Source organism: Stigmatopora nigra, chromosome 12, assembly GCF_051989575.1.
Source record: "Stigmatopora nigra isolate UIUO_SnigA chromosome 12, RoL_Snig_1.1, whole genome shotgun sequence".
In the NCBI taxonomy this organism is placed as follows: Eukaryota; Metazoa; Chordata; class Actinopteri; order Syngnathiformes; family Syngnathidae; genus Stigmatopora; species Stigmatopora nigra.
In genome coordinates, this window is record NC_135519.1 from 1,253,085 (window position 1) to 1,278,098 (window position 25,014).

At 43.6% G+C, this 25,014-nt stretch overlaps 1 protein-coding gene across 9 annotated transcripts in view; it reads right to left on the reverse strand.

The window, feature by feature from the left end:
- Positions 1–25,014, reverse strand: part of prkg2l (protein kinase cGMP-dependent 2, like) — a 46,404-nt gene that overhangs the window by 15,488 nt on the left and 5,902 nt on the right. For 7 of the 9 annotated variants that reach the window (XR_013328035.1, XR_013328036.1, XM_077729492.1 and 4 more), the window contains 13 exons: positions 20,311–20,477; positions 19,509–19,622; positions 18,672–18,777; positions 17,441–17,504; positions 17,263–17,340; positions 14,203–14,297; positions 11,143–11,211; positions 10,289–10,387; positions 9,990–10,137; positions 8,256–8,392; positions 7,692–7,781; positions 3,100–3,241; positions 2,864–3,027 (listed from right to left, as the gene is read on the reverse strand). Coding sequence is in view for 5 of the 9 variants with exons in the window: in XM_077729492.1 (XP_077585618.1) it covers positions 2,864–3,027; positions 3,100–3,241; positions 7,692–7,781; positions 8,256–8,392; positions 9,990–10,137; positions 10,289–10,387; positions 11,143–11,211; positions 14,203–14,297; positions 17,263–17,340; positions 17,441–17,504; positions 18,672–18,777; positions 19,509–19,622; positions 20,311–20,477 (1,473 nt within the window). In the remaining 4 variants the exon portion in view is untranslated. The remainder of the gene's footprint in view (positions 1–2,863; positions 3,028–3,099; positions 3,242–7,691; positions 7,782–8,255; positions 8,393–9,989; positions 10,138–10,288; positions 10,388–11,142; positions 11,212–14,202; positions 14,298–17,262; positions 17,341–17,440; positions 17,505–18,671; positions 18,778–19,508; positions 19,623–20,310; positions 20,478–25,014) is intronic. The other 2 variants (XR_013328038.1, XR_013328037.1) reach the window with 1 other exon arrangement.

Genomic DNA, 25,014 nt, shown 5'->3' on the forward strand with positions numbered 1-25,014 from the left:
GCACTGCTTCCAGATGTGTGTTTTCATATTGAAGCAATTTAACCAATCACATTTCAACCATTATTTGTTGCCAGTCAGAAATTTGCCTCAAGTCCTTCACAATGAGTTCTGCAGCCTCTGCTGCATTAAACAATCGTTGATAAGACTTGCTTTAACCAATCAGATTTCGAGTTGGCAACACCACAATACCTTCTCGCTGGTGTAGGGATACGTCATCGCTTTCACCAACTATGATCGGCTAGTGATACAGTGGACTAGTCAGATCTACCAAACTGCATCCGGAGCGAGCTGCCCAAGCAAATATATTGCTGTATAGATTTAAAGCCAGTTTCAAGACAGACTTTTCAAGAAAAAAAAGTTGGACATCATTAATAAAGTTCGCACAACTCCAAACCAAGCAAGCCTATTACAATCGGGAACGAACATTTTCAGCACTAAATCACATCAAAAACGTATGCCAGAAATACTACAGGACAGGAATAGACTTTCCATCTCCATCCATCTCCATCCATCTCCATCCATCTCCATCCATCTCCATCCATCTCCATCCATCTCCATCCATCTCCATCCATCTCCATCCATCTCCATCCATCTCCATCCATCTCCATCCATCTCCATCCATCTCCATCCATCTCCATCCATCTCCATCCATCTCCATCCATCTCCATCCATCTCCATCCATCTCCATCCATCTCCATCCATCTCCATCCATCTCCATCCATCTCCATCCATCTCCATCCATCTCCATCCATCTCCATCCATCTCCATCCATCTCCATCCATCTCCATCCATCTCCATCCATCTCCATCCATCTCCATCCATCTCCATCCATCTCCATCCATCTCCATCCATCTCCATCCATCTCCATCCATCTCCATCCATCTCCATCCATCTCCATCCATCTCCATCCATCTCCATCCATCTCCATCCATCTCCATCCATCTCCATCCATCTCCATCCATCTCCACCCATCTCCATCCATCTCCATCCATCTCCATCCATCTCCATCCATCTCCATCCATCTCCATCCATCTCCATCCATCTCCATCCATCTCCATCCATCTCCATCCATCTCCATCCATCTCCATCCATCTCCATCCATCTCCATCCATCTCCATCCATCTCCATCCATCTCCATCCATCTCCACCCATCTCCACCCATCTCCACCCATCTCCACCCATCTCCACCCATCTCCACCCATCTCCACCCATCTCCACCCATCTCCACCCATCTCCATCCATCTCCATCCATCTCCATCCATCTCCATCCATCTCCATCCATCTCCATCCATCTCCATCCATCTCCATCCATCTCCATCCATCTCCATCCATCTCCATCTCTCTCCATCTATCTCCATCTCTCTCCATCACTGATAAATTTCTTTTTGCCCTGCAAATGACTGAAACGTGTCTGTCCAAAGTTCTGGTGACAACTGTTAATTTTCCCTGTATTTAAGAATCACTCACTGGTCATCCCGTGAGAGTTGCAAGAACAACAGACTGTGAGTGGTTCAGGCTGCTGTTTGAGCTCTCGCCATTTCAGCAGTCCGGTAATAAACCGATTTCCCATTAAATTGATCTCACTTTTTCTTAACCTGCTCCTTAAGTATTTTTTCAGACCTATCATTCTTCCCAATGGCGTACCGGCAAACATTTCCCAAAAGTTGGGTAAAATCCAACCAAAAACAGCATCTATGGATTAAATACAAATACTGGAGCTTTTAGACATCAGAACCGGAGTATCATTTCCCCCAGAAAATGACAGCGATGAATGTCGATACGCCCATATACGTCCATACGCGAAACGGCAAAATGCACTTAAATGGAGTAAAATCCACTTCCTAGCAGCATTTATTGATTAAATACAAATACTGGAGCTTTTCAGACATTACAACCGGGCCAGGGTGATTTCCCCTGGAAAAGAAAGCGATGGACCTCAATGGTGAAATTGCAGAAATTGCACTAAAATGGGGTAAAATGCATGTCCTAGCAGCATTTAGTGATTAAATACAAACACTGGATCTTAAATACAAACACTGGAGCTTTTCAGATATCAGAACTTTGCCCACAAGGGGCAATATTATTTAGGAAAGTAGCCATATTTTACTCACCAAAAATCCTGTTTAACTGTACACAATATCCATCCTTCTTTCTTTATTCCTTCTTTTATACCGCTATCGAAGCAAATGCTAAAAGTCGAGCCTGTCCTGTCGTATTTCTTTCATAGTCCGTCTTGAAAATGCCTCTAAATCAACACAATATATTTGCTTGTGCAGCTCGCTCCAGATACAGTGTTAGTTTCTTTGGCCCCCTACTCTATCACTAGCCGATCATAGTTGGGGAAAGTGATGACGTATCTCTCTCTGTGTCTCTGGATTCGTTTTTTCAGATCCACGCTGAGCTCCTTTGACTTTCCCACTGTAGCGTTGTGGGTGTTTGCATCCAATGAGCCCTGTTTAAACGGCCTCAGTGAAGTCACCAGCTGTAGTAACTCATAATCACTCACAAAAAGTTAAGAGGCCATGCTATGAAGCACATTTCACTGACACAACTTTCTAAGTAACCAAAATTGCTAATTCGTGTTGCTGTATGTATATTTTTGACCCAGCAGATTTGGTCACCTTTTCTGTTAACCCATAATGGAGTTATAAAACATAACCCAAACTTTAAAACACACTCACCAAATGGAGCAACTGAGACTTCAGAATATGACTCAAAGAACTGTGGGGGACTAAATCTACACCCTTCAGATTAAGAGATCAAAATTATTTTATCAAAGTCCCTACCCTACCCATTTCATTAAAATCACGAACAAACAAAACTATAACAAAAGCAGATGACAAAACAATTTATACTGGCTTACTTGCCAGTTAGAAGTTCAAATATGAGGATTCCCAAAGACCAGCAGTCAGCACCAAAGTCATGCCCTTTGTTCATGATGACCTCTGGAGCCACATACTCTGGTGTTCCACAGAATGTCCAGGTCTTCTTTCCAAGACCAATCTTTTTTGCAAATCCAAAGTCTGCCTGGGGAAAAACAATGACAAAGAACATGTAATTTATTGGGAAAAAATATATATATTTTAACCCAAAACCTACCATTTTGATATAACCTTTGGCATCAAGAAGAAGGTTTTCGGGTTTGAGGTCCCGATAGATAATACCCATAGTGTGGAGGTATTCGAAGGCTTCCAAGACACAACTTATGCAAAATCTTGCAGTTGGGTCATCAAAACAGTTCCTAGTGAGAAAAAAAAAGACCAAAGTATCATTCATTTTCTCAATTGCCCATCCTCGGGGATATTTCTCTACAAAGCAGAGGACACCAACTTTGTCGCCAGCCCTATCGCAGGGCACATAGAGACAGACAACCATTCACGCTCACACTCATACATAGGGGCAATTTAGAGTGTTCAACCAGCTTACCATGCACGTTTTTGGGATGTGGGAGGAAACCAGAGAACCCAGAGATCATGCAATCTCAGACCCAAGAGGGCGGACCCACCTGAGATATAACCCCCAACTCCAAAACTGTGAGGCCAATGCGCAAATCACTCGACGGCAGTGCTGTTCCACAAAAGTATCAAATAATTCAAAATACAAAAAAATCAAAACCCTTTATGTTATCATACACAGCTGCATGTGACGAAATTGGTGGTGCTACTCAACAAAGTGCATTTTCCTAGTAAAATAACATAAATAAGTAATATAAATTATAAAGAGTCACATCCGGTTGGGGTAAATTCTAAAATCTTGCACAATCTAAGATATTGCACACCCCGAAGTTATTGCACAGAAGGGATTGTGTGTGTGCGAACTATATAGATTATTTTCAGGACTATATGGTTGTTACGACTCCCCCTGATGGTAAGATATACCAGGGAGTCGCAACTACCACAGCAGAGGTATTCACTCAATGATGAGTCAGACACACTGCAAGTTGCCTTCAAAGATAATTTATTAACAACAAAGTCCACGAAAACCTGGACTACAGGATAAAAGAAGGGGAAGCAAAACATACTAAAGTGCCATCCTCAAATAAAAACGTTAAAAAAAAACACCCTCCCAAACACGTGTTCAAATGAACACCCACAAAAATACAGGAAATAAGGCCGAAGAGTGCCACTGTCAGAACTGATGTAATCAAAGTCTAGACAGGGGAATAAACTACATGTATAAATGCAACAAATTATATGTATTCCCCAGGGTGTCTTAACTTATCTCAAGTCCCCCTATGCCACCCAAAGTCATTAACTTTGTCAACATACATACTCAATATAACAAGGAGTAACATACTCACAATATCAGGTGAAGCTGGGGCAATCAAACTTTACTTAACACTTAACAATGTGCTTTCTAAAGAAAGCAAGGACTCCACTGCCTTGGCATTTACAATCACAGGTAGTTAAGAGAGTCATAGTCAAGAATCAAGAGTGAACTGACAAATAAAAGGGTTTAAATAAGGACAGGAAGTGAATCTTGTTTGGAGGAGGGATGATGGTGAAGTAGTCACAGCTTTGTTGACTTGGGCAGGGCTTTGTCACAGGAGTGGGGCCACAGCTCCATGTACCTGCAGATGAAAAGGAACAACACACCCTACTACATAGTGTGTGTACAGGCTTACAGCCGTAACAATGGTGCATTGCATTTAAAGGCATATTCAACCATGATAAACAACAGGAAGGTCGCTCCTCTCTCCAGCTGGAGATCTCAAAATTGTTTTGAGAAACATCGAGAAACATTGTCTTCTGAAAGTGTGGTTCACAACGCTCCCTTGGGAAGATCCGAAGGACTTTCAAATGTTTTGTACTTCTGACCGTGTTGTCCAGAAGGCTCCCTTGGGAAGATCTGGCGGACCTTCAATTGTTTTCAGAACTGAGAGGCATGTTGTAAATCTTATGTAATAAATAAGCAAGAGAGGCGTCAATTCGAAAGAATGATCTTGTCCGAAGGCGCGTTAGGATCGATTCTCTCTTGCAAGCTGTTATGAGTCAGATGTTTGTTTTATTTGTGAGTGCATTTGGGAATGCCTATTGGTCAACCTATCAGAAGCAAAACTGAGTTTGGTTGTACAGTGTTCCCCCGCTACTTCGTGGTTCAGCGATCGCGGACTCAGAGCTTTGCGGATTTTTTTTGGAAAAAAAAATACAAATATTACATTGAAACAACATATTTTACAGTTTTTTTGTAATAACATTAATTTTACTATCTCTACCCGTATTCTACATGGTGTACTGTAAACAGGGGGTAAAAAAATAAAAATAAACAATGGAATTAAATTCAAATTAAGCATTTTGGAAGGGGAATCCCTACTTCGCGGAAATGCACTTATCGCGGGTGTTCCCGGTCCCCATTAACCGCGATAAGTGAGGGTACACTGTACTTTATTTAGCCATTTTACAATGTACTCACGTCATCATCACCCACAAATCCATCAAAGTCCTCATTTTCTGTGTCCAAATTGAACAATTGTCCAATGAGTCCTCAAAAACGCCAGGTTCCCTCTCTTTGTTGTCAGAGTCACTGTCATTGCCATGTGGCTCCACAGAAATGATGCCGGCTTTGGCAAAAGCTCGAATAACCGTGCACGCAGACACGTTTGTCCAGGCGGCCACAATCCATTTGCAAATCGTAGCATAACTAGCCCGGCGCTGCCAGCTACCCTTCGTAAAGTTGTGTTCGCCAGGTATCATCCACTATTCTCATGCCGCTCTCAACTTTGCTTTGAAAGCCCGGTTGATGCCCATGTCCAGCGGTTGGAGTTCTTTAGTCAAGCCTCCGGGAATGACGGCAAAATCTGCGTTCATTTTTGTGACTTGGTTTTTCCTCGCTGATGAGATGAGCACGCATGGAGTCGGAAAATGAAAAGTGACAGCGAGCCGTGAAAAAAGCCACCCGGTCGCTTGACATACACCTCACGTAGCCATTCTCTCATTTTTTTCCTTTTCTATCCAGGCCTTTGGGTTTGCCTTCACAATGACGCCGGCTGAAAACTTTTCTTTTGGCAGCGTCTTTTGCTTAAAAATCACCATAGGTGGTAGCTTCTTTCAATTAGCATGGCAACCGAGAACGACTGTAAAAGCCTATTGTGCTGGTCCCCTTCTTCTCCACAGTGTGGTTCGCCGGGATGTTGAAAGCAGAAATTACTGACTTGATTAATGACGACTTTGGTGAGACGGTGACGTGCCTGTTGGATGCCGCATTCGCCCACCTGTTCAACATGAGTTATTATGCCCATGCTGAATGAAAATACTAATACTTTATCCTCGGAGAAAAAAAACTTGTTTATTCATGTTGGGAGTGAATGGAGTTGTCAGAAAGCTGATTTGTAATCTATTAATAAAGTTTGGCTGACCGATCTGATTGTTTTGTTGAAATTCCCTTTGCGCAGCACCATCTAGTGGATGCAAAACGTAACCCCAGCCTCTACCGTTGACCCGTATAACGTGGTGCGGTAGACCAGTGTAATGTGGAGTGGTGCATCTTACAATGCGGTGCACCTTATATTTGGATAAAAAACAAAATGTCTCATTCATTGTGGGTGCGCTTTATAATGCGGTGCATCTTATAATCGTCAAAATACGGTAATTGATGACTGGACGGTCTGGAGGAGCGAAGTGAAAGTTACATTTTCCCCCAAACAATGATGGCAATATCAATGAAATGTGGGCTTAGTACTTTGAGAAATCGACAAGAAACGTTCAATATGGCTCAAAGTTTGAAGCAATGACATTACACGAGGCAGTTGCGACAGCAGAGACATTTCACGAGGGCGTTGCGACCAGAGACATTTCACGAGGGAGTTGCGACCAGAAAGACAGTGCCCATGATGTTCTCATGAGCAGCCTCTCACGTCCGCTGTATGCTTGTATATAAAAATTTGTCTCGTATCTCAAGATAAATATTTGCAATTTTTTGTACTCGTATCTCAAATTGCTCATATGTCGGGGTACTCGTATGTCGAGGTATGACTGTATATGTATGTGTACACGCCTGACTAAGCGTGGGATAGAAACATGTTGGCTAACAAAAGTACCTATAATAACACCATTGTTTTCTTCTTGTTTTTCTTCTGCTTTTTTCTTGATTTTTAAAGCATGACAGTCAAACTCGTTGATTAGGGCTGGCTGTAACATGAAGCCAGCAGCATCCCCAAACATGAAAAGCATCGTGCAATCTCTGTGAACCTGCCCACTTTCAATTCATTTTTGAATAACAATATCCGGGAAAGCATCCTCGTTCAAAAAACGTGTCGGTGCCTGCTTGGGCCGGGGGCCGGGTTGCGGCCAGACCTGGCTCACTGCCAGATCGCCGGCTGACCAGCCTGGAAATTAGCCTTCCAATTCGTTCCTTTGCGCCGTCCAACCGTCAATTAGCCATCCAGGGATCTCTGTTTTCAGATAAGTGCAATGACATCAGCCCACTGCCCGGACTTAAATGGCCAATGTGCTCTATTTTCGGACAAGGCCGATGGCATCTGCCCGGAGCTGGCTCTTCGAACTATTTCTGGGACTTTCCACCATAAACATCACCATCAAATTGGCAGCAGTTCATGATTCTAACTGATAAATTCATGAACTCCAAGTACCATTTTTTGGTTAGATATGGTGCAACTGAATGCCATTTAACTTAATCAAACAGGCTTTTAGATACCGTGTTTTGATAAAAGAATATATAATATATAAACTTACATGTCACGCAGCACAGTCCACAACTCTCCTCCAAGACACACCTCTAACAACATGTAAACATATTTCTTGTCACGAAATGTTCTGAATAACCTAGATTTGACCAAAAGAAAGAATCACAATTAGTTTGTAGTAATCTAAGAGACTTAAAATCTGTAAAAAAAAATCTGTGTGGCATTGAACTCAGTGTTTGGGTGAACTTATACAAACTGTGCACTAAACTTGTGCAAAAGGTTTTTTGTTCCTTAAAGTCATTGTCACGATAAATTTTCAAACAGTGGTGGGATCCCAGAGAGCAGCATTCTGCAGCACACTCCTTGGCAACTCCACAGAGAAACTATTTTGTAGAGCACCCACATTTTCTGCCTTGAATGTCTCCCCGTCCGTCTATACACTCCGTCCAGAAATATTTATTTATTGGTCACACACTGATCAACTTAAAGCAGAGGCTAAAAGTAGAGTGGCCTGGCAAAAAAAAATGATTCCCTTGTGGTAATTTAAAAAATCTCTTCCTTGATTTTGTCAAAGTTCTGGATTTTCATAAACTCAATAGTGAAATGCGTTCACCTGATGATAAACGCCGAATTGGTTTGCTGAAGGATGTTCTTCTCCGAGTAAATGTGTTCTTGTTGTCTGGTCTCCACAACATGCTTCTTCTTAATACATTTCAGAGCAAATGTAGTGTCTTCATCCTTTAACTTCACCTGAGATACAGTAATAAGGATAAAAGAAAATTATTATTTCCTCCCAAAATAATAGAAAAGAAGACAGACAATATTAACAATCCATGACACGTGCAAAATATGATTACCTACTTCCTAAATTTGCTCAAAAGTCTTGAATGGCTGCCATAATCACAAAATTCAATTAATATCGATAAACCAGATTAGGCATTTCATTATATAGACACTCCAAATGAGCTCTCAGCTTTGGAAATTGTCGTGACACATCACCAACAAGCAGGATATGATTTACTGCAAAAACACACACACAAGCACATGCACACAAGACTAGTCTGAATGCATTCATTCATCTTCTGTATCATTTATTCTCTATGGATTATATTTGGCATCTCAGGTACTCCAGCATGTTCCAAAGATGAACCTTGTAACTGACTCTAGTAAACGAAAGGGCCATTGTCATGTGCTTGATTGGCCGAGGAAATGATCATTGTCTTGTGACCGATTGCTTTTGCCAGAATTTTGTCACACAAATCGTAAATTTTGCGAAAAAAAATCAAAAATTATAAGAAATTTATATTTTACAATCTGAATCTGTCTGCCTTGTTGTGTTCAGTAATCCCTCGGTTATTGTGGCTTCAATACATCACTTTTTTTTTCTGGGGGATTTTTTTTTTGTTAATTAAATGTTTTTTTGTAAATTCATAAATATGTGAAAATCCAGGCCAAGACACACAAGCGGAAGTCACTCCACTGTCCTGCGCTTGCTACTAGAACTCCACTGAAGTAAAAAAACACATATATGTATCGGTATATGTATATGTATATGTATATATATATATATATATATATATATATATATATATATATATATATATATATATATATATATATATATATATATATATATATATATATATATATATATATATATATATATATATATATATATATATATATATATATATATATATATATATATATATATATATATATATATATATATATATATATATACATATATATATATATATATTTTAAGTAAGGGTGGGCGACACTACTTCTCGGTTTTTCGTTTATCGCGGCCATGTCTGGTCTACTTTTAACCGCGCTAATCGAGGTGTTACTGTAGCGGTTAACTCGCTTGACTTTGGTGCAGGCAGGCGCGGGCTTGATTCCCGCTGGTGTTGGTATGATTGGTAGTGTGGATGTTCGTTTGTCTCTCTATGTGCCCCTGACTGGTTACCAGTCTAAGTTGTAGTATGCCTTTCGCCCGAGAACAGCTGCGTTAGGCTACAGCAACCAACGCAACTTTTTTGAGGATGATCAGTATGGAAGATGAATGAATCTGAATTAAACTTTTATATCCAATTTGAAGTAAATGTATTCACCTTCAGGTTTTAATGTAATGAACCAAATAAGAAAAAGATACAATTTCAAATTGCTTCTGAGTTTCACATTAAGGAAGATTGATTAATTTTCTCTTGCCACAAATATCAGACAATGCCACATCCCCTTTCATTACCTCACAAAACTCTGGAGTAAAGTGTTAGAAAACCTCTTTTTTTTCACAAAATGATGCAAGTAAATATATGTGGGATTTCATTAAAATATAGTTTACCAGCTCCACTCGTCCAAATCCTCCAATGCCAAGAGTCACTATCACCTCTAACTGCTGGAAAGGTTGATTATGTGGTATTTTCACAATCCTCTCCTTTGACCTTCTGAGCTCTTGGGCTTCTGCAGAATCAATCTGGGATGAAAGTGGCCTAAAGAAAACAATACAACAGGTTGTAAGGGACTATTTCCCTGCATGTACTGAATGACCTGAATTGCGGGCTAGAATTATTTTCTATTGCACAATTTTTGTAATCTAAAGGTTGTTTGCTTTTACACATCAATAAGTCCTCTTGTACTCACAGGGCATTCCGTTTTTCATCACTCCTTGAGAGTTCCTCTACATATTCTGTCAGGTAAGCCTGAAGTTCTTCATAGGTTCCAACCATCTGGTTAAAGTTGCTGAAGAGCGTGTTACAAATGTAATTAAAAAATCTGCACCATGGGTACGAGTGTCAAAATACAGTATATCAACCACCTGAAACACTTCAAACCATTCCATCCACTATTAATCTGATACAGCTTCTCATATTTTTTCTTAGTGGTAACATATTGAGGAAGCTTTGACCTGTTTCATGTGGAAAGCCTTGACTAGATTAACAAAGAAATTTCTTAATTGATGGATTATTCTATAGTTTTTGTCCAAAGAAGAGTATTTTTAAGGCTACATACTTATGAAATACCCTTCACATTAGCTTTATATTACTAAGGAAACATTTTTCTAACTCCATTCGCCAATAGATTAGATTAGAACTTTATTTCATCCCGTATTCGGGAAATCTCCTTGGTTGCAGTAGCAAGACAGACACACAAGACATTGTAGACCTAGATAAAAAGCTGGAGCCACACATAGGAAGTCCACAAGGTGGTGACCTTCTGCAGACTGAGACTGAGGTTACCGCACAGTAGGAGTGGAGGTTTTAAAGATCTTCCTTGCCTAGATTCTCCTTAACTGTACTATCACCTGATCAGCAGCAGCGGAGAGACACCTTTTGCTAATAATTACCCCAGATCTAAAATTGTTGAGAGGAGAGAAAAACAGTTGTACCACTAAACATTGAAACTTGAGCCCAATCCCTCTTTTTTAGGTGGTGAATACTACACGTAGCACATATCATCATCAGGTAAATTATCAGTTTAGCAGTTGAAGTACTCACTTTCTGTCAACCACTAGACAATGTGTGTCATTCTCATTGCAGATGATGTTGGCTGAACGAAGATCTTGACTGGAAAAATGTATCAACATATTGGTAAAACAGTTTGAATCTTGAAATGAAAAAGAAGACCACTGCATATTGTGGAGGACATCACAGTAAATCTTAATTAGCACAGTGTCATCTCATCTCATCTTATCTCATTTTCTGAACCGCTTTGCTCTCATTAGGGACACGGGGGTGCTGGACTCCTGCAGTTTCCCAAGACTATTATTTCGTGGCATTGATGTTGTGTTTTGTATCCTAACACACTGTGATCTTCCTAATACGTATGTATGATTCAATCCAATTTTGCGTAATGTGCAGAGAAATTAAAACTGAACAAGTTGGTCAGCAGTATCTGATGGTTGGTGTCAAATGATTTTCTGAGATGAATGAAAACAGCACCAATGATACCACCAGTATCTAGCTTTGATTTGATGTTTTCAAGAAAGAAGCAAAGCACCGTCTCAGTAGAATGATGTTTTCTAAAGCCAAATTGCATCCTGTTCGGTGCTGTCAATGCAATCCACAATTTGCAAAGCTGAGTGTTAATGTCAGTTGAGCAATGCCACTATTTTGGAATGGATTGTGGTTGCTCGGGCTAACATTTCTGCTAGCAGGCTAAGCGACATGTGGGAAATACTGCATGTACTGTAAGTGTGTTGGATTTCGGTTTAATGACCTCTCGATACTGCACATCGGCTCCCATGTCGTTACACACAATAGACTCTGACAATGACGAAAAATAATCTGGTGCTGGATGACAAATTTGCCCACTTGCCCTCTGTTCATTTTGGATACAGAAGATGAGAACGTTGGTGGATTTGTGGATGATTGATCAAAGAGCGAAATTAGTAATTTTTTGCCTGAAGCATTTCAATATAGCACAACTGTACTCCGTTTTGCTCCCGCTGCCTAGCTCAAATGCATACCAGCGTGTGTTTGTATGGCACTCGGTCGATTTGCCTAAAGACGTTTAGCTGACTGACGTCTGGGCAAGGGCCATCTTGCTGAGGGGGTATCTGGCCGAACGTAGAGTAAGCCGAACGAATAGTTAGCCGACCGGATAGCCAGCCGAAGGAGGTTGCGCCGACGCGCTCGCCCAGCCCCCTGTCGTGTGTGTGTACATATACGGCCCGTTACAGATAACAACATTCCTTTAAAATAATAAGGGAATTTTTTCACGGCTACTGGGATGAAATTCTAAATCCAGGAATCCTACTCCTGCAAATTTACACCAGCATAGAAAACATTTAGATGAATCTTTGAATAAAATATATATATAAATAAATATAAATTCCCTAAAATAATGGGAAATTATTTAAAATTAAAAAATATTTAACAGGTATATATTTCTGCGTATCTCGAACTCCAAAGATTTATCAATTAAACAACTACTACTTTGTCTTCATTTGTTCTCACGGCTGCAAGAAATGATTCCACAGTGCAAAGAAATTGATGGGGGAAATAACAACAAACTAATGTAAATGAACTTGGATTACAATGCAGACCCACTCAAAAATATATTTAACCTTACACTAAACTTGATTGGAATTTATTTTAAATTTTCAACACCTTTCTTCTTCCCGGTGTGCTCTGTTTGCACCCAGCTCCACTCTGACTTTCAAATGCAGCTAAAAGGAACCTATTGAATGACGTTTTCCGCATGATTTTAGCACATTATAAATATTATAAATATACAAAATATTCCTGAATACAGTGTTCCCTCGGTTATCGTGGTTAATGGGGACCGGGACCACCTGCGATAAGTGAATTTCCGCGAAGTAGGGATCCCCCTTCAAAAATGCTTAATTTGAATTTAATTCCAAGAATTTTTTATTTTATTTTTTATTTTTTTATTTTTTTAATTTTTTTTTAAATTGTTTTACCCCCTGTATACAGTACACCATATAGAATATGGGTAGAGAGTGAAATTCATGTTATAACAAAAAAAACTGTAAAATATGTTGTTTCAATGTAATATTTGTATTTTTTTTTCCAAAAAAAATCTGCGAAGCTCTGAGCCCGCGGTAGCTGAACCACGCGGTAGCTGAACCACGAAGTAGCGAGGGAACACTGTATTCAGGAATATTTTTATTAAGCAGCAGCACCATATTTGAACTTTGTATGAATTTGTCAATGTAAAAATAAAAGATATTTCCCCATCGGATGCGAGAGGCTGCTCATAAGAACAACATGGGCACTGTCCTCTCCGGGCAACTCCCTCGTGTAATGACTGCGGCCGCAACTCCCTCGTGTAATACCTCTGTGGCCACAACTTCCTCGTGTAATGTTTCTGTGGCCGTGGAGTGTCACATTTCTTCAGTGTTTTTTCCCCCCGTTAGCAGTGCAAATGGCGTATCTCCTACTTCTTGTTGGCAAGTGGTTGTGCGTTATCCTATTGTGAGGACATTTGTGAGCATCATTTTGGGAATATTTTGAAGGGAATACAAAAGCAAACAACCCTCAATAGGTTCCTTTTAGCTGCATTTGAAAGTCAGAGTGGAGCTGGGTGCAAACAGAGCCAACCCGGAAGAAGAAAGGTATTAAAATTTAAAAACAAATTCGAATTAAGTTTTGTGTAAGGTTAAATATATTTTTAGTGTATCTGCATCATAATCCAAGTTCATTTACATTTGTTTGTTATGTTACGAGCGTGTTGCCATGCAAAAAGTCCACCCCTTCTCTCTGTCCGTCTCTCTCCCCTCCACAAAATCCGTCTAATTTTAATAATATTAAACACATTTTAGTGCTATTAAACCACTGGTTATTTGTTGCTTTGTTAATAGATGACAAATTAGAACAAATAAAATGTTTCTACAATCCAATATCCTATTTTCAGAGGGTTGGAACAAATGTATTTGTTTTTAGTTCATTTCTATGGGAGACGTTTGTTTGAGTTACGAGACTAAGTTCAGATGGTATCTTGAGCTACCACTGTATATTATTAGTATATATTTTGATAAATGTCTCTAAAAGTGAAATCTAATAAACCATCAACGTAAAAATACCTTTATATACCTGATCAAAGCTTTCTCTCCAAAGTAGTCTCCAACTCCAAGGGTTTTGATTTCTTGAGGCTGAGTAAAACCTTCTGTGGTTTGTGTCACAATCACCTACCAATAACAGAAAGGACATTTTCCAAATTATTGTTTGTCAACTAGAGGAACATTAGATGTGAAGAAAAACTATTTGTTGTCTTCAAATTTTGCAATTGTACTCCGAACTAAGTATTGAGCACTAAAAGGTTATTAACTTATTTTGCAAATAGGTTAGTGATGAATGAATGTGACAGAGTTTGGTCTCCACTAATGACTCAGAAAACATAGCTCCTGTGACATTAAAAATAGATGAGGAACCAGAGCAAGTATGGCTCAGAAGACTTTTGTCAATGAACGAAATTATGATAAGCGCCTGGTACACGCATGGGGCCCGGCTGGATACAGCCCACAGAGGCGATGCGGTTTCGCCATTCCATTGGCTCAACACCTGCGGGGGGATCCGAAAAAGGTTGGGTGGGCAAGCAGTTGGGTGGTAGCCAAAAGAGGGGTCCTTATCGGATGTGGAAGGAGCCCGAGATGGTGTACCAGTTTCAAAAGTTACAACTAGATGTTGTCAGGCATCTAGTGCACACCTTTGGCTCTGATATCACTCCTTTCGAGGAGGTGAGACATTTTCCCACTTTGGAGTTGCCCATGGTGAGAGGCAACTAGCAGGTGTGGGGATACTTATTGGCCGTGTGTGTGGGACAATAATGTTTAAGCGGGCAATGACAGTGAGACCTGGAGGGGCGTGATTGGGAAGGACTCCCCCTTTTGAGTAGAACTTGTATGATCCATGTTGTGAATTTTAGTTAATGAACACCATGTTAACGCACAACGGCGGCCCAGGAGATTAGTGGTTTGCGCGTCGACCTCACAGTGCTGGGGTCCTTGGTGCAAATCCAGATCAGTCCACCCGTGTGGATTTTGAACGTGTCTGTGTGGGTTTTCTCTGGGTACTCCAGTTTCCTCCCACATTCCAAAAACATGCAGGGGAGTCTGTTTGGATACTATAAATTGTCACTACGTATGAGTGTGAGCACGAATGGTTTTCCGTCTATCATGTCCAGAGATTGGCTGGCCAACTATTCAGGGCATTCCCCACTTCGTGTCCGAAGTCAACTCCGATAGCCTTCCTTACCCCCTTATTAAACTACAAGGCTGCCATGGTGAGCCTTGCAGGAAGGAACCCACCAAAATAAAACATAAATTACTTCTGCTGACCCGGCGCACGGTCTACTTGCCGAAAGACATTTAGCCGACTGACATCTGGCCGACAGCCAACTCACCGAAAGACCATCTGGGCAAACGTAGAATTAGTCGGACAGACTATTTGGCTGACCGACTATCTAGCCGAAGAACATTTAGCCGACGGGCTCGCCCCGCCCCCGGTCGTGTGTGTGTACAAGTTTTTCAACCTCGGCCCGCGGGCCATATACGGCCCGTTACTGATCACAACATTCATTTAGAATAACAGGTTACAGATAACAACAAAGGAGTTATAACAGTAGATACTGTAATTTAAACCAGAATAGAACACATTGAAATTAATTTTTGAATTAAGGTTTTCAGCAAATCATTTTGAATATATATTTTCTAAAATATTGGGAAGTTATTTAAAATTAAAATATATTTAACAGGTATATATTTCTGCGTATCTCGAACTCCAAAGAGTTATCAATTAAACAACTACTACAAGTTCAAATATGGTGCTGCTGCTTAATTAAAAATATACCTGAATACTCATCCCATGACAAGAATAATCAGGAATATTCTGTATATTTGTATACCCTGTACCGGACCCAATTGCAGTACATTTATTTGTCCATCAGGTAGAAGTGTTCTGCCGATTCAAAACCAGTCTAGAGTGCATACGGGTGTGTATTAAAAGTGGGTCCACTCGGTTCTGGTGGATCATTTTGCACGTGGAATGTGTCTAAAATTTTCTGGCGTATGATTCCTGGACTTACTAAAATACAGATTCATCTCAATGTTTTCTATGCTGGTGTAAATTACAGTATCTACTGTCATATTGTTCTCTAAGCCCTTAAGTCTGTAATTTAGTAAGTCCAGGAATCATCCTCTAGAAAATGTGGGAATGTGTCTCAAATTTTGTATGATTTTAGTATGATTCATACTATAATAATAATAATAATAATAATAGTTAAAAGTGCACCTTTTTTACCGGGAAATCAAGCACCTTGGGCTCGGTTATAGTCTCTAAAAATCGCCAGTACTATTATTTATGCCGCGGTATTCATATTTATTCATTTATAGCTGTTTTTGGCTGGATTTAAAGTCATTTTTGTGCATTTTGGGGGTTTTCGCCGTTGACGTCCATGGCTGTCTTTTACCATGGAAATCACTATCCTGGACTCGGTTTAAACTTTCAAAGAGCTCCAGTATCTGTATTTAATCATTAAATGCTGTTTTCCGCGTGATTTTAGCACATTATAAATATCATAAATATACAAAATATTACTCTTCCCATGACAAGAGTATTCAGGAATATTTTTATTAAGCAGCAGCACCATATTTGAACTTGTAGTAACTTTTTTGTGTTTGAGATACGCAGAAATATGTACCTGTTAAATATATTTTAATTTTAAATAATTTCCCAATATTTTAGGAAATATATATTCAAAATGATTTGCTGAAACCCTTAATTCAAAAATTAATCTCAATGTGTTCTATTCTGGTGTAAATTACAGTATCTACTGTAAATTTTCTTTGTTGTCATCTGTAACTTGTTATTCTAAATGAATGGTGTGATCAGTAATATGGCCCGCAGGCCGAGGTTAAAAAAACTTGTACACACACGACCGAGGGCGGAGCGAGCGCGTCGGGTAAATGTTCTTCGGCTAGATAGTCGGTTGGCCAAATAGTCGTTCAGCTAATTCTACGTTCAACCAGATGTTTTTTCGGTGAGTTGGCTGTCGTCCAGATGTCAGTCGGCTAAATGTCTTTCGGCAAGTGGACCGGCCACGGCTGACCCTGACGTGGAACAATAATTAAAGAATAAAAATGATTCTAATCTTACTTGTCCTTTGGCGATAATAAAGAATGTGTCTCCATCTTCACCCTCACGAATAATGTACTCTCCCTTTTCAAAATAGTCCTGCAAAGAGAAAAAATATTAGTCTCACATAGGAATCTTTGGGACACAATGATATCTTCTGATTGAAATGTATTTCAGTTGAGTAACTGAAAAGACTTACAACTTCAAGGCAATCAACAATCTTGGAAATCTTCTCTTCTGGCAGTTCTCTTAGTAGAGACACACTAGAAAAAGAAGATGTTCACAATTAATTAATGTAATTAATCAAAAATATAAGAAAATAGCCTCCAGAGAATATAGCTATGAATTTTCATTCCGGTCTGCCCATGAGTGACTGGGAAAGTGGCCGAGTGGTTAGTGCGTCAGCCTCACAGATTTGGGGTCAAGTGTTTGATCTCAAATGGGCCATCTCTCAGTGGCGTTTGCATGGTCTCCCTGTGCTTGGGTGGGTTTTCTCCGGGTGTTCCAGTTTCGTCCCACATTCCAAGCATGCATCCAGCCTTCCGTGCACGGTAGGCTGGTTGAACATATCCCCTAGATGAGTTAGGCGTGAATGGTTGTCTGTCTCCTTGTTTCCTGTGATTGGCTAGGCAAAAGTTCAGAGTGTCCCTCGCCTGGTGGCCTTAGTTTGCTGTGATAGACTCCAGCACTCCCCAAATGTGAGCATCACCTTCTCATTTCTGCTATTCTTAAATGATATGTATTCATGAGACAACACTGAAGAAATAACACTAATACAATGTATTGTAGTAGTCGCTGTAGAGCTTGGATAATAACAGAAATGTATTGTATCTTCATAAATACTGAAAACGCCAGAACAAATGTGTGAAATGTTGGGAAGAAATACGAGTAGTACACCCCACGCGAAAACGCTAAGCCTAGGGCAACATTTTGTGTTTTGTGTGGCCACCATTATTTTCCAGCACCACCTTTACCCTCGTCTGTCTGGAGTTCACCATGGAAATGGTGTCCAATCCATAAGAAATGGCTGTATTTGGAAGTGTCCAAAATCGAAGTTTTTTCATTTTTAGCAAAACGACACGAATGACCTGGAAAATGATGCACGTGCAATATCATACCTGTCAACCTCTGCCGATAACTGCCCTTATAAATGATTATGATTCCCCGTACAAACACCGTACAAACCCCCAAAAATCCTTTCAAACAGTTTGCTAGTTTTTTGGGGGGTTTGTACGGGAAATCATAATCATTTATAAGAGCAGTTATCGGCAGAGGTTGACAGGTATGCAATATTGTCCTCGTCATGGTGCTTTTACAAAAGAGTGGTTTTGATCTGAAAGTTTCCCAAGTACTGAAAAAAATGGCCCAAAGTTGTACTTTTACGACCTCAAAAATATATAATATTTTATGTATAAGATTGTGTTCTTTACCTGCGCAAAAAGTTGAAATACTCCTCGTTCCGGGCTTTTGTGGTGCGCATCATGATTGCTTGGAAAGTCTGGCGATCCAAAACCCATATGTGAGACTCGGTCTTTGCTGTATAAATGTGATAGAGTTGTACAATTTAACTTCAAAAAACATCTCATTTTCTGAACAGCATTATCCTCACTAGGACGCAGGGTGGGGGGTATTGCTGTAGCCTATCGCAGCTGACTTTGGGGCCAGAGGCGGGGGACACCCTGAATTGGTGGCGAGCAAATCGCAGGGCATAAGGACACTAATAACTATTCACACTCACACTCATACCTAGGGGCAATTTAGAATGCCCAATCAGCCTACCATGCATGTCTTTTGAATATGGGAGGAAACCAGAGTGCACGGACAAAACTCATGGGGGCCCGGGGAGAACATGCAAACTCCACACAGGTGGATCGACGTGGATTTGAACCCAGGACCCCCACTGTGAGGCCGACGCGCTAACAGCACACACCACCAAGCCGTCCTTCTAAAAACATGTACCAGTAAATTCTACAAATTCTTTCATTTAGCAGGGCCCAATCTAAAAAAAAAATATTTGACAAATATAGGCAGGTATATAAAGCGGCCCGGCAGGTGAGTGATTAGCGCATCAGCCTCTCAGTTCTGGAGTCCTGGCTTCCCCCCCGTCCGGCCTGAAGTCAGCTGGCATAGGCTCCAGCACCCCACGTGACTCTTCTGAGAATAAGCGGTTGAGAAAATGAATGAAAAAAGGCAGGTATTTTAACAATATAAATCTAGAAAACATAGATTTTAGTAAAATAGTAGGCAAATATAGTGTTGATGCTTACCTTTCACAGTGGCTGTTCTTTTGCAATTATACAGTATTGCCAATTCTCCGAATGCTGTTCCAGGATGCATCTCACTGAGCAGTTTGCCATTTTGGATTACTTCCAGCAAGCCGTCTGAAACGCATAACATATGCCTAAATATTTGTCTTTTTGGAGGATTGTGATATGTAAAATTTTATTTGGTCCTTGTTAAAAAGATTTCAAATATTAACTTGATGTAATTAACACTTTGTTTGCCTAATTCTTTTATTGAGATATTATTGTAAAAAAACTGTTAAACAAGATAGAACATTTAGTTGGGCAAATCAGAAGTGGAAGGGACAAAAAGTACACAGTCACATACAAACACAGTGAGAACAAGGCAAAATTGTTCTGGAAATCTGTTCTCCAAATATTTCTGGACCTGATTATACAATATGGTAGTGGTATCGACCATGTAACACATTTTAGAAAACCTCTAGTATTTATACCTTGCTTAACCCATTACTTTCTACTTATGAATTACCAGTGTTTGCCACCACAGCTTTGTAACTGCCCATTCTTGGCACCACTACTCTCTCGCTCTCTCAAGGATAGCTTCGACTATCGCTCCTACCAGTCACCAGCATCAATTACATAACCACATTGCCAAACCTGCTTGTCATCCATGCTAAGGTCTGGTGTTCAATTTACTTTCATAAAAATGCTATCATTGATTGCCAAGCTGTCACCTCTTCGCTCTCACAATGACCCATGTCATGTTCTTTAGGGGCAAACAGGTCCCTTTGGATACTATGTTGGTTATACATATCAACAAACCAACCTGTTAAAATATAGAGGTAATTTCCAGATTCACTCTCTTGGATGACAAGCTGTCCTTTAGTGTACACCTTCTCATACATACAGTCGACCATCTCTCGTGTGTGCTGCGGCTCCAATCTCTTAAGGAATTCATTGTTTGTCATGGCATCATTCATTAGCTTTTTAATTCTGAAATGAAAAGATAATAGGAAAGAACACGAAGTCACTGAGCTTGTGTTGATACACATACAAAAACCGAGATGACAACATTCAAAAACTCAATTGCCTCTGAAATACTTGAACTTACCCCACTTCCATTTTGCGGCTCAAATCCAATCATACCTGTATACAACTTTATTTTCCTTATTACTACTATTGTTTATTTTTATCTATAATCCTTATAAAGCATGATTTATGAATAGATGTGTCTGCATGTATATGTGTGTGTGTGTGTGTGTGTGTGTGTGTGTGTGGGTGGGTGGGTGGGTGGTTGGATGTGTATGTTAAGATTCTCTCGCAATGTTTGTCCAAACTGTGCAACGTAGAGAGTTGAATTTTTTTATGGTTTGAATTTCTACGACTTCTCTAAGTGTGTAAATTCAATCTTTTATTTGATTTGTCATCAGCCAAGAACCACCACTCAATGACCTGCGAAAAACAGTTGATGTATGAATCGTTGTTATTACATGATGTGCCCTAAAACTACGTGGCTGATTGATCGTAAGGTAGGAAGCTTTTCCATGTCATTTACAAACGGCATTTTCGGAATAATTTCCGCCAGTGAGTTTCCAGTTGCTCCCGGAACACTTTTTTTCTGTCGTGACGGTAGCTATAAAACATCCACCCATCCATAAATCATAGTTTATCTATTCAATGATCCTTATAAAGCATAATTTATGGATGGATATGTGGGTGTGTGGGTGTACATCTGGAAACTTGCTGTCGGAAATTCTTCTGAAAATGACGTTTGTTAATGACGTTGAAAGACGTCTTACCTTACAACTACATTGGATCAGCGTGTCTAGCACCATCGTGTCTCGCCGAGTCTTTCCGTCATGACAGGGAAAAAAAGCAATTCGGGGAGAAAAGGCCTTTTAGTCATTTCCGCTTGAAGTTAGTTGCATGAACTGCGCAACAGCTCCGCTATTTTGTCTCTCATCTCATTTTCTGACCCGCCTTATCCCCATTATGGCCGCAGAGGGTGCTGGACACTGTCCCAGCTAACTAACGGGCCAGAGGCAGAGGACACCCTTATTCGGTGGCCAGCCGATCGCAGGCCACATGGAGACGAACAACCATGCGCTCTCACATCCATACCTAGGGGCAATTTAGAGTGTCCAATCAGCCTGCCTCGCATGTTTTTGGAATGTGGGAGGAAACCCATGCAGGCCCAGGGAGAACATGCAAACTCCACACTGTGAGGCCGACACGCTAACCAGTCTTTTGTGAGTTTTTTATTTTGTAATATTTTCACTTTATAATTGTATACACGTTTTCTGTGCTAGGCGTAAAACTGTCAGGAGTTATGTGATTATGTTGGCTATTTAAGGATTATGGGTTGTGTTGATCGTCTGCCAAGCACCGCTCTGCCAAGCACCGCTCTCCCAAGCAGCGCTCTGCCAAGCAGCGCTCTGCCAAGCAGCGCTCTGCCAAGCACCGCTCTGCCAAGCAGCGCTCTGCCAAGCAGCGCTCTGCCAAGCAGCGCTCTGCCAAGCAGCGCTCTGCCAAGCAGCGCTCTGCCAAGCACCGCTCTGCCAAGCACCGCTCTGCCAAGCACCGCTCTGCCAAGCACCGCTCTGCCAAGCACCACTCTGCTAAAAACCGCTCTGCCAAGCAGCGCTCTGCCAAGCAGCGCTCTGCCAAGCACCGCTCTGCCAAGCACAGCTCTGCCAAGCACCGCTCTGCCAAGCAGCGCTCTGCCAAGCAGCGCTCTGCCAAGCAGCGCTCTGCTAAAAACCGCTCTGCCAAGCAGCGCTCTGCCAAGCAGCGCTCTGCCAAGCACCGCTCTGCCAAGCACCGCTCTGCCAAGCACCGCTCTGCCAAGCACCGCTCTGCCAAGCAGCGCTCTGCCAAGCAGCGCTCTGCCAAGCAGCGCTCTGCCAAGCAGCGCTCTGCCAAGCAGCGCTCTGCCAAGCAGCGCTCTGCCAAGCAGCGCTCTGCCAAGCAGCGCTCTGCCAAGCAGCGCTCTGCCAAGCACCACTCTGCCAAGCAGCGCTCTGCCAAGCACCGCTCTGCCAAGCACCGCTCTGCCAAGCACCGCTCTGCCAAGCACAGCTCTGCCAAGCAGCGCTCTGCCAAGCAGCGCTCTGCCAAGCAGCGCTCTGCCAAGCACCGCTCTGCCAAGCACCGCTCTGCCAAGCACCGCTCTGCCAAGCACAGCTCTGCCAAGCACCGCTCTGCCAAGCAGCGCTCTGCCAAGCAGCGCTCTGCCAAGCAGCGCTCTGCCAAGCAGCGCTCTGCCAAGCACCACTCTGCCAAGCAGCGCTCTGCCAAGCACCACTCTGCTAAAAACCGCTCTGCCAAGCAGCGCTCTGCCAAGCAGCGCTCTGCCAAGCAGCGCTCTGCCAAGCAGCGCTCTGCCAAGCAGCGCTCTGCCAAGCACCGCTCTGCCAAGCAGCGCTCTGCCAAGCAGCGCTCTGCCAAGCAGCGCTCTGCCAAGCAGCGCTCTGCCAAGCAGCGCTCTGCCAAGCAGCGCTCTGCCAAGCACCGCTCTGCCAAGCACAGCTCTGCCAAGCACCGCTCTGCCAAGCAGCGCTCTGCTAAAAACCGCTCTGCCAAGCAGCGCTCTGCCAAGCAGCGCTCTGCCAAGCAGCGCTCTGCCAAGCACCGCTCTGCCAAGCACCGCTCTGCCAAGCAGCGCTCTGCCAAGCAGAGCTCTGCCAAGCAGCGCTCTGCCAAGCAGCGCTCTGCCAAGCAGCGCTCTGCCAAGCAGCGCTCTGCCAAGCAGCGCTCTGCCAAGCAGCGCTCTGCCAAGCAGCGCTCTGCCAAGCAGCGCTCTGCCAAGCAGCGCTCTGCCAAGCAGCGCTCTGCCAAGCAGCGCTCTGCCAAGCACCGCTCTGCCAAGCACCGCTCTGCCAAGCACAGCTCTGCCAAGCACCGCTCTGCCAAGCAGCGCTCTGCCAAGCAGCGCTCTGCTAAAAACCGCTCTGCCAAGCAGCGCTCTGCCAAGCAGCGCTCTGCCAAGCAGCGCTCTGCCAAGCAGCGCTCTGCCAAGCAGCGCTCTGCCAAGCAGCGCTCTGCCAAGCAGCGCTCTGCCAAGCAGCGCTCTGCCAAGCACCGCTCTGCCAAGCAGCGCTCTGCCAAGCAGCGCTCTGCCAAGCAGCGCTCTGCCAAGCAGCGCTCTGCCAAGCAGCGCTCTGCCAAGCAGCGCTCTGCCATGCAGCGCTCTGCCAAGCAGCGCTCTGCCAAGCAGCGCTCTGCCAAGCACCGCTCTGCCAAGCACCGCTCTGCCAAGCACCGCTCTGCCAAGCACCGCTCTGCCAAGTACCGCTCTCCCAAGTACCGCTCTCCCAAGTACCGCTCTCCCAAGCGCCTGCCCGCCCAGCCCGCCCAGCTCCTGCCCGCCCAGAAGTGAGGACAATGCTCCGGCGCCCCTGGATGACGGGGCCGGCGACGTCGAGAGTAGCAATGCGCCCCTGGAAGACGGGGCAGGCGACGTCGAGAGTGGCAATGCGCCCCTGGAAGACGGGGCCGGCGACGTCGAGAGTGGCAATGCGCCCCTGGAAGACGGGGCCGGCGACGTCGAGAGTGGCAATGCGCCCCTGGAAGACGGGGCCGGCGACGTCGAGATTGGCAATGCACCCCTGGTAGACGGGGCCGGCGACGTCGAGAGTGGCAATGCGCCCCTGGAAGACGGGGCCGGCGACGTCGAGAGTGGCAATGCGCCCCTGGAAGACGGGGCCGGCGACGTCGAGAGTGGCAATGCGCCCCTGGAAGACGGGGCCGGGGACGTCGAGAGTGGCAATCCGCCCCTGGAAGACGGGGCCGGCGACGTTGAGAGTGGCAATGCGCCCCTGGAAGACGGGGCCGGCGACGTCGAGAGTGGCAATGCGCCCCTGGAAGACGGGGCCGGCGACGTCGAGAGTGGCAATGCGCCCCTGGAAGACGGGGCCGGCGACGTTGAGAGTGGCAATGCGCCCCTGGAAGACGGGGCCGGGGACGTCGAGAGTGGCAATGCACACCTGGAAGACGGGGCCGGCGAGGTCGAGAGAGGCAATACTCCGGCATCCCGGGACGAGGGTGTTGGCGACCCCCCGAGCAACCTGGGTAAGGTGCCCGACCATACTAAAGTTCTGGTTTCTACTAAAGGCAGTGGGCTTGGCCAAGACTTAAAGGACCAGCAGGGATGCCTGCCGGACCGGCCACGCTTACGCCTTGTCATCGGCCGGCGCGGACTTCCGCCGGACCGACCACTGCCTCGTCACGTTTCTGGCCGGCGCGGACGCCTGCCAGACCTGCCACCTCCTCGTCTCGTTTCTGGCCGGCGCGGACGCCCACTGGACCAACCACAGCCTCGTCTCGTTTCTGGCCGGCACGGACGCCCGCCGGACCAACCACAGCCTCGTCTCGTTTCTGGCCAGCGTGGACGTCCGCCAGACCTGCCACGCCTCGTCACCGGCCGGCACGGATGCCCGCCAGACCTGCCACTGCCTCGTCTCGTTTCTGGCTGGCGCAGACGCCCGCCAGACCTGCCACTGCCTCGTCTCGTTTCTGGCCGGCGCGGACG